The sequence below is a fragment of the Talpa occidentalis genome, unplaced genomic scaffold (genome assembly GCF_014898055.3).
Source record: "Talpa occidentalis isolate TD23 unplaced genomic scaffold, MPIMG_talOcc4v2.1 talOcc4.9, whole genome shotgun sequence".
Lineage (NCBI taxonomy): Eukaryota > Metazoa > Chordata > Mammalia > Eulipotyphla > Talpidae > Talpa > Talpa occidentalis.
Genome location: NW_023605305.1, coordinates 100,567,230 through 100,582,355, shown reverse-complemented (window position 1 = coordinate 100,582,355; position 15,126 = coordinate 100,567,230). Strand labels below are relative to the sequence as shown.

Below are 15,126 nucleotides of genomic sequence, written 5' to 3'. Positions count from 1 at the left end.
TCCTCACCAACCTGCTTAAAAGGTACTTATAATGAGACTCAACTGGAGGCACATACAAAAACATTAATAAAGGGTTTATTTACATGGGCCCCCTGGCAGCACAAGGGGTTAAGTCTAAGCACTATGAAGCTATCAGCAGCCACTGCAGCATGAGTTCGATCCCTGGCCAGGATGGTGACCCACATGGCGCAGCAGACCTCTCCTGTCTCTCCTGGTGCTCCCCTCAGCAGTGTATTTCAGTAGATCTGCCTATTCTCTTCCACTGTCTCTGGTGAATCCTCTCATCCCCTGCACTAGTTCTTCTACATAAAAATAAATAAAATCTTTTTTTTAAGATTGATTGATTGATTGATTGATTTATATAAGCACTGGGTACAGTCAGAAGCGCGGGAGGGTGAGAGAATTCACCAGAGCAGAGCGGGGAGCAGAGCAGGCAGAAGGACCGAAGTACACTGCTGAGGGGAGCAGTGGGCGGCAGGAGAGGTCTGCGCGCCATGTGGGACCCTCACCCGCGGCCTGGGATCGAACCGGTGCTGTGGAGGCTATGGGCAGCTTCGCAGATCAGCGACCAACCGCTGCGCCACTAGGGGAGGCCTGTGGATAACATTTTTAATTCACCCTTTTTTACGTAGTCATTCCATTTGGTCTTCTACTTTTGTTTTCTTTTTCCTAAGACAATAGGAAAAATATTCCACTACAATATTGGAACCATATTATATAGATTTGTAATTTTTTTTTAATGTAACACAGTATCATGCACACATCCTCACATCATTAAATATTCTTTAATAGAATATTTATAGTCTATCAGTGGAAAAATTGCTACTTTTGTTTTTTCCTTTTGTTTTCTTTTTCTTCTTCCATTGCAATTGCACTTGGTCAGGGCCAATGATTCCAAAAAAATATCACCTCTGGGACCTCAGGATGCAAACTTGGGCACCAAGCAACTGGCAAATATACAATGATAGAAGAAGACAATTTGCTAATTTGTGAAACATTATAAAATGAGATACCTACTCATATCACGAAAATTGTGATGTAACTATGTTGGGAGGATGGGCTAAGGGGAAGTTTATGGTTCTCAGTGAGTGGCCTAAGAACACAGCATTTTATGATACAAAATCAAATAGAAGATTCTGAAACTGGTATAAGAAGAAACAGCAGCATAAGCTTATCTTTGGAAAACAACAAGAAATAGTTAAAATAGCTGTCATAGCTTAAACAGTTCCTTAGATGCAATAATAGAATTCTCCCTGGCAAGTTTCAGAAGGAAGGGATGTAAGGTCACAGAAATAATTCCAGGAACTACATTACAGAGCTGGCCTGGGAAGGTTGTTGTCCCTAGAACCAGCCTCACATGCTGTGGTCAGGGTTATGGCCAGAATGAATCCTTTGGCTGTATACACATTTTCTTTATCCATTCATCTCTCAATATTTGGGTTGCTTCTACCTCTTGGCCATTGGAATAATGCTGTAATGAATATGAGTATGCACATACCTCTTAGAGATATGTGTCCACACCAGCAAAAATGGACTCCAGCCACCAGCCTGTTTTCTTACATTCTTTGCTTCTAAAAGCATTTGACTAGCAGAATCTTAGTCACGTTCCCCCGATCTATTAGTGAGGGAAACTGACTTTTTTTCCTAATTCTTTGGTAAAGTGGGATTCCCAATACAGTGCATAATCAAACTGTGGAGAAGGTGTTTGAATGATTCTGGGCAGCCACAAATAACAGATCTTCACTGCAGTCCCTTGTCTTCCTCTCTCTTAACTACTTATGTCCTCAAATCTCCAAAATTCTCCAATCTTCCTGCCATTTTCCTAGTTTAGGTCACTTTAGCACCTTCTCAACTGGCCTCACACTCTGCAGTACTGTGGGTTTTCGATAACTACTGTCAAAGTAAAATTTAATTATAGACAGTGTCAAAAGCAGAATAACTGAAGTTGTTTCTTAATTGATAATTTAGTATTCTTTTTAATACTAATACAGATTCCTGAACCTCCACTATGACTCATGATCATACTCAAGAAAGCTGTGTGTGCAATGGTGCAAACCCTCTGGACTGGGAGTTAGAGTAAGTAAGTTCTGGCTGTGGTTTCTTTGCTGGGATCTTGGGCAGCCCCCTAACTCTCTGAGCTTATTAATTTTAGAAGCATTAGAAAATACCCATGGAATATACGTGCATTTAAAAGGAGCAATATTCCCAGTCCGCCGAGGGCGCACCACCGGCCCGTCTCGCCCGCCGCGCCGGGGAGGTGGAGCACGAGCGCACGCGTTAGGACCCGAAAGATGGTGAACTATGCCTGGGCAGGGCGAAGCCAGAGGAAACTCTGGTGGAGGTCCGTAGCGGTCCTGACGTGCAAATCGGTCGTCCGACCTGGGTATAGGGGCGAAAGACTAATCGAACCATCTAGTAGCTGGTTCCCTCCGAAGTTTCCCTCAGGATAGCTGGCGCTCTCGCACACCCCCCCACCGCACGCAGTTTTATCCGGTAAAGCGAATGAAAAAAAAAAAAAAAAAAAAGGAGCAATATTGCTGAAGTGTCTAAATATTTTATCATCCCCCACACACACCAAAATGTATGTAGCCTTAAAATGATGCAACTTTAAGGGCCTCCCTGGTGTCACAAGGTGTAAAGCATCAGCACTATGAAGCAGTCTGCAACTACTGCAGCACGAGTTCGATCCTTGGCCAGGGAGCTGACCCACATGGCAAAGCAGACCTCTCCTGTCTCACCCGCTGCTCCCCTCAGCAGTGTATTTTAGTCAATCCGCCTGTTCTGCTCCCCACTCTGTCTCTGGTGAATCCTCTCACCCCCCGCAACTCTGGCCTGCATCCCAGTTTTTGTATGCATAAATAAATAAAACTTTTTTAAAAATGATGCAACTCTAAGTATGTTAATATGAAATAATTTCTCAATTGAGTGAAGAACAAAGGGTATAGAATAATATACATACTATCCTACCTTGTGTGTGTGTGGGGGGGAAGGGGGCAACTCTTATGTGCTTTTAAACTATTTTTATTCTTTTTTTTTAATAGAGGCATGTTTTATTTATTTATTTGTTTGTTTGTTTGTTTGTTTTGTTTATACATGCACTGGGTACAGTCAGAAGCACGGGAGGGAAAGAGAATTCACCAGAGCCAGAGCGGGGAGCAGAACAGGCAGAAGAACCGAAGTACACTGCTGAGGGGAGCAGCGGGCGGCAGGAGAGGTCTGCGCGCCATGTGGGACCCTCCTCCGGTGGCCGGGGAGCAGCCGGGGATCGAACCTGCGTCGCAGAGGCCGCGGGCAGCTTCGCAACCCAGCGCTCAACCGCTGCGCCACAGGGGAGGCCCTAAACTATTTTTAAACTAAATGGCTGGAGGCAGAAGAGGGAGGAAGTGCTTCATTATCTTTTGAAATTGTTCCATACACATATATTAACAATTCAAAAATAAATACATAATTTTTTAAAGAACCAGGAATCAACTGCTATTTATGGAAGGCCAAAGAGATAAAAATTGAGAGAATAAAATTTGAAGCTTGCAAGCAGAAGCCTCGGACTCCTGTGTCATTAACAATTATCCATACCCTCATTTTGCTTTTTTTCTAAGGCATCTGTGCCTTACATTTGCAGATTTACAGAGCTATTTACTAGGTAGGAATTTTTATGCTGTTCAGCTACATATTTTCAATTTTCTTTGCTTGGAATAGACTCATTAGATTCTGATAAGTACTCATAATGTGTAAGCCATGAAAGACTAACTCTTTTTCAGGAGCTTAGAAATAGTTGCGTCCGATCATTTTAGAATGCCATGGTACAGCATCTTGCAGTGTACAGAATGCACTCATATACATTGTCAGCTGATCATTTGCACAGACATGCCATGTGAGTCCTGCTATTCTCAGCTTTGTCCGTGAACTAAAATTAGAACTGGATGACATTACATTTCACTTGGTTAGTCTTGCTGAGGATTTTCATCATTTGGAGTCACACTGAAAACAATTCTCCCTTTAGCTGATTATTGCTAACTTTGGTTATTTCAGCTTCTGCATCCATGGATAATGGTAAGTATTTTTTCAAAAACATTTTTCCCCCCATTATTCACAGGTATGTGGATTCCGAAGATGCCTTTACTGTGTGTTTCTGGAATGTGCAATGAAACTTAGGGTTGAGTTTAAAATCCTCTTTGGGGGTTCATAGTCACTCATGTAATTGAAAATCTTCTCTGGAAGATTGATTTCCCTGGAAGTTAAGAAACATTTCTTTGAAGGTTGTATTTCTTTTGCTTTCTTTTGACTTTGGGGAGCTGACTCTCAATTGTGTCATTGCTGCACTTACTTCACTGCCATGCTCTGCACTTGTTTGTCATGCTGATGATCAAGATGGGGTCACAGTCACTTGCTGGAGGCAGAACTGCACACATCATTATTGACTTGTTTTCCTCTAGGAAAATTGCTAGCTGTTATAGGAAAACTGATGCCTGGTCAAAGTTTAATGGCATAAGAGGAAATGACTTAGCACATGAATAGTTATATATGCCTAGCAAAGTACACATTTACATGTAGACTCTTGGTTTAGAAAAATATTATTTTTTATGGGTCATCAAATACACCACAGTTATTAAAATTTGAGACAATATATTTTAGGTTGACTAATCTACCCAGGGAGTTGGATTGAGTATATGCACACCAAGGTTTCTTGGTGGCCTATGATCTCACAATGTGCTCCTATGTAACTTTCGCATGCATTGTTTAAACCTGCTCTTAATAATTTGCTGCATATTGGCAATTGAAATTTTAAATATGTTTTCTTCTGTAACAGAGTTTTTCTTAAAATTCTGTTTATTGAGAAAATGTTGATTTCTAACACTGCATGTTTTAGGGGTTTAGGATCACACCTCACAAATGTACGTTATCACACCATGCTCATCACCAAAGTCCTAAGAGCCCTCTACACAGTTCATAGGGCCCCTTTCCTCTGGCTCCCACTCCCACCTATATACTCTCCCCTTCTGGTCATCTCAGTTCTGCAGCCAGATATCAAGGGTTTGTTTTGGTCTATTCCCTTAATTTGTTTTCTGTATTCTACATATGAGGGAAATTATCTGGTGTTTGTCTTTCTCCTTTTGATTTATTTTGCATGGCATAATCCCCTTCAGTTTCATGTCACAGTTGGCAAGATTTCATGTTTTTTTAATCGCTGAGTAGTATTCTATTGCGTGTATAAGCCACATCTTGACCCACTCATCTGTCTTTGGACCCTTAGGTTGTTTCTGTAACTTGGTGCTGCAGTAAACACAGGAGTGCATTTATTTCTTTGAGTTAGAGTTGGACAGTTTTTCCCCCTTTTTCTGTATGTTTCTGTCTCTCTTGTTCACACACACCACATACATTTAAGTTTCAAGAAACCAGTACTTGGAGGTTACTAATGAAAAGCATTATACTACATCCCATTTCTCTCTATCACCCTAACAGCAGCCATTGTAACTATTTTCAGAATTTACTTTTCAGTGGTTATCTTATATTTCTTTTTTCCTTTTTCAAAGATATTTCTATACTACTTTGGAATATAATTTGGCTCTGTCTTATAAATTTGAGCATTCACATACACTATCAACCAACAATTCAAATTGTAGGTCTATATACCCAATAGAAACAATACCACTTGAGGGCCTCCCCGGTGGCGGTGGCGCAGCAGTTGAGCGCTGGGTTGCGAAGCTGCCCGTGGCCTCTGCAGCGCCGGTTCAATCCCCGGCTGCTCCCCGGCCACCTGAGGAGGGTCCCACATGGCGCGCAGACCTCTCCTGCCGCCCGCTGCTCCCCTCAGCAGTGTACTTCGGTCCTTCTGACTGCTCTGCTCCCTCTGGCTCTGGTGAATTCTCTCACCCTCCCGTTCTTCTGACTGCACCCAGTGCATGTATAAACAAACAAATAAATAAATAAAACATGCCTCTATTAAAAAAAAAAGAAACAATACCACTTGAGCACCAAGAAGAATAAGAATATTTGGTAATGTTTACACTATAAATTTCAACAAGTATCAATGTGTATTTTGTTAAGTTTGATAGACAATATCAAATTTCTCTCCATAAAGAATATTACAACATATACCACTTGTTTAGTGTATAAGAGTACCTGTTTTTCCATGCTGTTGCAAATTTCACTTCTTCCTTTCCAAACTTTACTCTTTTTTACTTAGTTTCCTTGCATTATAGCACTCTGGGATAATGCTGAATAGAAGTAATGATTGTAGATAATGATTGTAGACAGTTTCCATTTCCTGAATTTGGAAGGAAATAATTCCATTGTGAATTAACTTTCCATTATTATTCATGTAATTTTGTGAAATGTCAATGCCATTATTGATAAGGTGAGGAATATTTCACTAAATGGGTCTATTGCAATTTATATAATCATCCCTTTATTTTGATTTAACTCTCATTTCTGAGATTCAGGCCATACTCTCAATATTGTCTCTGCCCATAAACCATTTATTTTACACAAAAGAAAACAATTTCAATATATTATTACTTAACTGAATTCCAACCTGTATATATAGGTAGATATCCCAATATGCCTGTCTCATTTTATATATCCATATATATCTCCATTATTAACCATGTTCCTATAATTGAACATGTTGACTAGTTACAGCTTTTCATTACTGTGAATTACATAGTAACATAGGAATTAGATTTGGCATCAGTTTGCTCCTCTGCCATGTACGAGATAAGTCAGTCATCTTCCTTAAAGCTTAGTTTTCTCATCTGTACATAGAGACAATGAAAGTACCTACATCATAGTATTTTTAGGATTATTAATGGCATGTAACATGTGTAAAATAGTTTCGGGATCATGAAAAGTGTCCTGTAAATATAAGCCATTCTGATCATTGTCATCCTCAGTGAACTTTCTGAAACATGTTGCTTTTATCCTCTGGTACAATTAGGTCCTTTCTGAGACAGCACCTATGAATCAGCTATTCAGAACTTAATGAATTTGGTGATTCGGTGACAATGTGGAGAAATCATGTCAGAAAATATGGTTTGCACTGGAGCTGTCAATGCTGTAAAGGATGCTTGGGAAAAAAGAATCAAGAAACATAGTGATGACCTGAAGCCAGAGAAGGAATTTAAACAGAAGTATGCTCTCATATGCTTGTTATTCTAGATTAGTGAAAATGCATAACATCATTGTTACAGAAAAGGGCACTTATTAAATGTTATATTACTGAATTTGATAGATTTTTTATTTACTGAAAAGTAAAAAAATACCTAAAGGAAATACCTGACTTTATTCAAAATATGGTTATGTGATAGGGCCTCAAAAATACAAGCCTCTGGGGCCTCCTTGGTGGTCTAGGGGTAAGTTTCAGCACTAGGGCCTGAGTGCAATCCCCCACCAGGGAGACAACCAATATGGCGCAGCAGACCTCTCCTGTCTCGTCCGCTGTTCTCCTTAACAGTGTATTTCAGTAAATCTACCTGTTCTGCTCCCCACTGTGTCTCTGGTGAATCCTTTTACCCCCTGTACCTCTGGCCCACACGCCCAGATCTTCTATACACACACACAAATACAAGTCTCTGCATGTGAAAATAGTAGTTGCCCTAGGCCCTCATTGATCAACATTTGATTATCGTTTAATTTACTTTTTAGTAGTTGTTTTGCATTATATCCCCTAGGATCTAAAATACCTGCCAGTAGATGGTACTGTAGATTCTCACCTATTTGAATAGCTGAGTTCTACCCATTCCCCGTGGGTCACCTAATTTTGTGATTTGGTCTATACTTAGCTTGACTCATTTTCTCTGTCTTCTTGATATCTGTCTACCTTCCTAGTTGAAGGTCTCCAAAGTATTCTACTAATTTTGCAAGGATATTCCCTTTCTTCATTGATTCCACATTCCCCCTATAATTTCCATTCATTTAGTCTCTTCCTAAACATTTAATGTTGATGTATCAGTTGATAAACAACAGAAAATTCAACTAAAACTGGCTTAAGGATAAGAGAGTCCTGAAGTGAGGTAATTCCAGAGCTTTGACAGCTTTGAAGACTCAGTTTTGTTTTATCGCCATCAATAATGTTTTCAGGGTGTCAGTCTGGCTCTCAGATTCACTTCTCTTGACATCACATGGTGACTGCTACACTTCTACAAATCACAGCTCAGCCTCACTGTGTTATCAGAAGAGTGGAAACTATTTCTGTTTCTTCTTCAACAAGTAGATGCACTTAATTTCAACAGCTTCTAGTTATCTCTGTGTGAGAGCATTATTTTTCCCTACTGCTTCATTTTTGGCTTCCTGACTATATTATGATTGGTGGGAGAACTAAACCCCAAAAGTTATGTACACCCATAAGATCATTAAGATTAGATAGAATTTGTGGAGTTTTCTGACAATCTGAGCGAAAAAAACCAAACAGATATTGCTTAAGGAATTTAGAGGGAAAGATACTTTTTCACACTTAGAAAGATACTTAGAAAGATACTTTTTCACACTTAGACCAAAATTCATGTCTAGTCCCTATTTTCTATAAGCAGTTTGCAAAGTGTAGGTTTCAGACTCAGGAAGAATTTAGGAATCATTGTAAAGATGAAAAGAGACTTGTCTAATAATAGGTAGTCTCGCTGTAGACTCAATAGGGACAGAGACTTTTGTATCCACAAGCCTAGCATAGTATTTGGCTCATAACAGGTGTTTGGCAAATCCTTTAATGTTCAAGGTTAGGGAACAGGACAACTAATTGTACTTGTTCTGAAATATGAATTTATGAGCAAGACAGGAGAGGTCTGCTGCAGCATTTGGGTTAGCTCACTGGCCCAGGATTGAACTCATGCTGCAGTGGCTGGGGATAGCTTGACAGCACTGAGATTTAACCCCTGCAACACCAGGGAAGCCCCAATTCTTAACTTTTTTATCTTTCTGTACATGATAATTTTTCTGCTATAGAAATAGAAAACTTTTTGCTGGTCAATTTTATAGCTTTATATTATTGGTTTTTTAAAAAGATTTATTTTATTTATGTATGCAAGAACTGGGGTGTTGGCCAGAAGTGTGGGGGTGGGAGGTGAGAGGATTCACCAGAGACAGAGTGGGGAGCAGAATAGGCAGATCTACTGAAATACACTACTAAGGAAAGCAGCAGGTGAGACAGGAGACATCTGCTGCCCCATATGTGGGTCACGGTGATAGTGCTGAGACTTAACCCCTAGGCCACCAGGGAGACCCCAGAATTGTATATTTTAAAAGGACAACTTTTATGTATGTGAATTATATATCAATAAAGCTGTTATAAAATTCTGGACAATCATGCTTTTTAAAAATGTAAAAATAGAGCATATGTGACTCTAATCACATATTTTCTGATTTCCAGATACTATTGATCAAATAGTTGTTTTTTTTGTTGTTGTTGTTGTTGTTTGTTTGTTTTTTTCTGTGGGACCCTCGCTGGTGGCCGGGGATCGAACTGGTGCTGAAGAGGCTGCGGGCCTCTTCAGTTGTTTTTGATGGGTCATTTTTTAAAATATATAAAACTGAATGCTACCTATGTCATTACCTATGAATTAAAATGATTTCTTGATCTCTTAGGCTAGTGAAAATCTGGGAAGAACGAGTAAACTTCACGAAGCTAAAAGAAAAGGTCACCAGGGAAGATGGAAGAGTTATTTTGAGGATAGAAAAAGAGGAATGGAAGGTAAGCTTTATAGGAATATTTGATTTAATGATACTGAGACTGTGATTAAGTCTGAAATACTTAGAAATTGTAATTTTAATAATCTAATCAATTTGAACAATACTATCAAGTGAAAAGAAGCATACATAACTTTACATTTTTTTTTGCAAAAACGGAGTCAATTTGCTTCAATTCTGCCTAATCATTTGTAAGATTTCTCCTGATATTTCTAATAAGCAATTTTTAATTTTCTATAAAAATGATGCCATCTACGTCTAACAAAAATCATGTAGCTTTTCCAAAGCAAGTGCTCAGTTAAAACTTTACAAACATGGGAGTTCTCTTTCTTTCCCTCCCTCTTCTTTCCTTCCTTTTTCCTCTCCTCTCTTCACACACACACACACACACACACACACACACACACACACAACTGCTTAATTACACAAAGACCTCTATCCCTTGGGTTAAAGTTTGTTTTCATGTATAGAGGGATATTTAACTAGGACTTCGCATCTTTTGGCTATTTTATTTTATTTATTTTATTTTTAAAAATATTTATTTATTCATTCATTCATTCATTCATTCATTTATTTATACATACAAGCACTGGGTACAGTCAAAAGCATGGGAGGGTGAGAGAATTCACCAGAGCAGAGAGCAGAACAGGCAGAGTGATGAATTACGCTGCTGAGGGGAGCACCAGGCGGTAGGAGAGGCCTGCGCGCCATGTGGGACCCTCACCCTGCAGCCGGGGATCGAACCAGTACTGCAGAGGCTGTGGGCAGCTTCGCAACCCAGCGCTCAACCGCTGCACCACCAGGGAGGCCCATCTTTTGGCTATTTTAGACTAAATGGGAAAAGACAGTTCAGAATGGTTGAAACTCATAAAATCCTTAAGTTAAACAATTCCTCCTTAAAAATCTTATATTTCAAAACCCAAAGGGAAGTTTGAATTATTATTTTTTTATTTTAAAGATTTTTATTTATTTATTCACACAAGAGCTGGGGTACAGGCCAGAGATGCAGGGTGGGGGGAGGGGGGAAAAAGGGGTGGGGAAAGGATTCACCAGAGACAGAGCAGGGAGCAGAACAGGCAGATTGAATGAAGTACACTGCTGAGGGGAGCAGCGGGCGGCAGGAGAGGTCTGCTGTGCCATATGGGTTGCTCCTTGGCCAGCCTGGGATTGCACTCATGCTGCAGAGGCTGTGACTGACTGCCTCATAGTGTGGTGCTTAATCCCTTGTGCCACCAGGGAGGCCCAAGTTTGAATTAGTGATTCAAATGATTTTTTGCTTCTCTGTGATTTCAATTAACCACCATATAGTCACTTCAGTAGCATTTGTACTCTAGAAAAGCCTAATAAAACAGAATCTTTAGGACATAATTCTATGTACGTGCATTATTAACTAAAATTTTATTGTTGTTTATTCTATTATGATTAGGATTTGAAGCTTTGCTTCCCTTCTTCCCCAGCCCCCCGACCCAACACACAAAGTAGAGTTTTTCTAAAACTTAGAAGAACACAAAACATTTGGAAATATCAGCCATTAAGGAAAAAGTATTTTGAAGTTCTTTTATAAATCAAATATCTCTATAATTGCACTTCAGTGTGGCATAACTAAAATAATTTAAGTAATACTGTGACTATCACTTCTTTACTTGATTTTAGACCCTTCCTTCTTCTCTACTGAAACTGAATCAGCTCCAGGAATTGCAACTTCATAGAACTGGTTTGTTAAAAATTCCTGAATTCATTGGAAGATTCCAGAATCTCATTGTGTTAGATTTATCTCGAAACACAATTTCAGAGATACCTCGAGGAATTGGTAAGGAAGATTGCTTCATGCATGTGCTACTTTATTTATCTGTAGATATACTTTTTAATGAGGTTTTTTTTTATATATACATGAAATAAAGATCTCATCTTAATATAGCCCTGATTGAGTCTTGAGAAAAATTTAATCATAATCTAAATGGAAGCTTCCAAGAGCATCCAAGCTTCTGATTTACTGAGGTGACTCAAGATGTGATTTCTCTGCAAGAAAAGTCTCTTTGGAAGTACGGTGTAGATTCTGGAAATAGTACTGTTTGTTCAGTTATTCTTCCTAGAGAATAGGTTAAAGGCAAGAAAGAAAATTATGAAGATTTCTTAAACAAGAAAATCCCCCAAATGGAAAATTAGTGATAGTAATAATATAGATAAATTAGAAGGGGAAAAGAATGTTTTTTTGCCTATAGCACTGATAAATTTGTCCCTTGTCTGAAGAAAGGAAAGGACACCTATTGAGAAAAATTAAGACTCTGAGGTGTCAATCGTCAACAGGAAACTGGGAAGCAAGTTATGTTGTAATACTTCATATTTGGAAATGTTTTATAACCATCTGCCCTCTATTGTGTTTTATTTTTTGTAGGATTGCTGACTAGGCTTCAGGAACTGATTCTTAGTTACAACAGAATCAGAACTGTCCCCAAGGAACTGAGTAACTGTGCCAGCTTGGAGAAACTAGAACTTGCGGTTAACAGAGACATAAGCGATCTTCCACCAGAGGTCAGAAATATGTAAACACCTATGATTATATGTTCTATCTACTTTTCAGTTTTTAACTTCTCAATTGTGTGATAGTTAAAAATAAGACTTAAAAAAGGGCAGCCACTTCAGAAAATACTTAGTGAAAACTATTTCCCATTACTCTAAGTATAATAATGCATGCTTTTAATTAGACAAAGCTCTATTTAGCATAAAAGATACCTCTTATGGAACTGGCATGGCTTATGGGCTAACCTGTGATCTTCTTGAGGGCCAAAGTGAATCTTGTTTGTTTCTGTAGTTTCCTGGGCGCTATCAAGTAAAACCAAGACAACAGGCCTTGAATGCCTTCAAAATTTGAATGAATAGACTGTTTTGTTGTTGGTAAAAACAAGTTGATTTTAGGGCTATAGACATTTTGTATTTCTTTTCAAACACATTTGATGCTTTGAGAATCAGCAAAGGAAATTTCCATGGTGCTTTGCCTTGCAAATACTGACTTTGCAAGATAAAACTTAGGAAAAATGATAAATATCAAAATAAAATAGACTGTTCCCTTCTCCCACTCTGTCCGGGTAAGAAGATCCCCTTTTCCTCCCCAAACTAGTAAACATGTCACTAATAATTGTTGTTCTTCCAAGTATAACATAGTTCTTGCCTCTCTTCCTCTTTTATAATAGTTTTATTTAATGAAACTATGCACTTGTTTATAATGAAAACAGTCATCACAGGTTTTGGACGGTATATTTGCTTTGAATAGATTAACTGTCTATGAGAGTTTTTCATTAATCTGGAAGTTTCTTGGTTTTCCTTTAATTCAAATTTGTTATGGACTTCATTTACTATACTTCATAAAGTCCATGCATAATATGAATATTCCTTGAAGTGATATATCTCCTTTACCGATGTGTTTTAACTATTTACACTGTGGTCATTTATGTGGGAAAATCTTGTCTTCCCCCTTCAGCTCAGCAATTTGGTGAAACTTATTCACCTTGATCTGAGTATGAACAGCTTTACTACAATCCCTCCTGCTGTGCTGGACATGCCTTCCCTGGAGTGGCTTGATATGGGAAGCAACAGTCTTGTACAACTTCCTGATACTATAGAAAGGTAAATGGAATACCTTTTTATGTTACAATAGATGTGCTGAAGCATTTTTGATCAAAGAGATAAAACAAAAGGGACCCCAAACATAATCAATCACATATATCCATTTAGTACTTAACATGCTATTTTTTAATAGAATATTTTAATTGACTCCAAACGAGTAAAAGGGTTTTGGGAGATTAAACACTAACTTCAACAAATTGAGAGCATGCCGCAGCAATAACAATGCATGCCAGCAATTTCTGTGTATTTTACTAATGGGTGAGGAAACTCCAGCAGAGATGTTAGTTAAATTGTTCTAGATCACAGAAAGTGTTCAAGTTAGGATGTGAAACTAGGCAGCCTGGTTCCAGAGTCCACACTGGTAACCACTATACTTTCTTACCTAACCTTAGTTGAGCATATTAATCATTTCTGATTTTATTCTTAAGATTCCAATTCAGGGCCTCCCCTGGTGGCGCAGCAGTTGAGCGCTGGGCTGTGAAGCTGTCCGCAGCCTCTGCAGCGCTGGTTCGATCCCCGGCCCTGGTGAGGGTCCCACATGGTGCGCAGACCTCTCCTGTTGCGCCCACTGCTCCCCTCAGCAGTGTATTTTGTCACTCTGCCTGTTCTGTTCCCTGCTCTGGCTCTGGTGAATCCTCTCACCCTCCCGTGCATCTGACTGTACCCAGTGCTTGTATAAATAAATAAATAAATTAATAAATCTTTAAAAAAAAAAAGATTCCAATTCAGATTCTCTCTTATTGCAGTTCTTTAAGAAATTCTATGAGAACGGCGAATAATTTTAAAATGCAGGGGTCTCCTGGTAGCACAGGAGTTAAAGTCTCAGTGCTATCAAGCTATTGCCAGCCACTGCAACATGAGTTAGATCCCCGGCCAGACAGCTGACCCACATGACGGAGCAGACCTCTCCTGTCTCACCTGCCCACTGCTTCCCTCAGCAGTGTATTTCAGTAGATCTACCTGCTCTGCTTCCCCTTCTGTCTCTGGTGAATCTTTTCACCTCCTGTACCTTTGTCCTTCACCCTAGTTCTTGTATGCAAATACAAGAATATAAATAGAAATAAATCTTTAAAAAAATTGTTTTTAAATACATTGATTTCATTTCGACCGGCATATGTTAAGAGCTGTACTATAGAGATTTACTCCCCAATGCAATTTCCCTGCAGGCAATATGAAGTAGTAAGCTAATTCAATAGGTATACTGGTTAAAAGAGATGTTATGAAAGATGACATTTATTTGATTTTGAATTTAATAAGAACCAGGGTTTTCGTTTTGTGTGTGATTAATCACAGCAACCTCTTTTAATTCTTTAGAATGCAAAACCTGCATACATTATGGCTGCAACGGAATGAAATAACATGCTTACCAGATACTATCAGCAATATGAAAAATCTGGGTACTCTTGTTCTCACCAACAATAAATTAGAAGATATTCCAGTGTGCATGGAAGAGATGACCAATCTGAGGTAAAAAGTTGTAGTCACAAAATTGACATATTCTTTTCTGGCTGCAGAACAATATAGAAAAATTACTATTACTAGACTTAAGTTCTCACTCATAGAAATGAATAAAAATTTTTTCCAACTCTAGAATTCTGAAATTTATAGATATAGTTAATATTGGTATAATTATTCAAGAAAGAATCCTCAATATTAAAGCAGTACTGGGACTTGCCAACTTTTAAGGACCGCTCTTTGGGTGATATTTTTGTGAAAATCATCTTTATAACTGCTAACAAACCTCATCAATGATATAAAAACCAAAAGCATAACATAGTGACTATTTTCCTTGTAAGTATCACAAATGGACAAGTCAATTATGTTCTA

The 15,126-nt window shown here is 38.7% G+C and overlaps 1 protein-coding gene across 1 annotated transcript in view; it reads left to right on the top strand.

Annotated features, from left to right (window-relative positions):
* The first annotated feature begins 3,927 nt into the window (after positions 1-3,927).
* Positions 3,928-15,126, top strand: part of LRRC39 (leucine rich repeat containing 39) — a 15,332-nt gene continuing 4,133 nt past the window's right edge. The window contains exons 1-7 of the mRNA XM_037499448.1: positions 3,928-4,050; positions 6,935-7,127; positions 9,574-9,679; positions 11,329-11,485; positions 12,071-12,207; positions 13,154-13,299; positions 14,614-14,766. Of these exons, the coding sequence (XP_037355345.1) occupies positions 7,015-7,127; positions 9,574-9,679; positions 11,329-11,485; positions 12,071-12,207; positions 13,154-13,299; positions 14,614-14,766 (812 nt within the window). The 5' untranslated portion in view covers positions 3,928-4,050; positions 6,935-7,014. The remainder of the gene's footprint in view (positions 4,051-6,934; positions 7,128-9,573; positions 9,680-11,328; positions 11,486-12,070; positions 12,208-13,153; positions 13,300-14,613; positions 14,767-15,126) is intronic.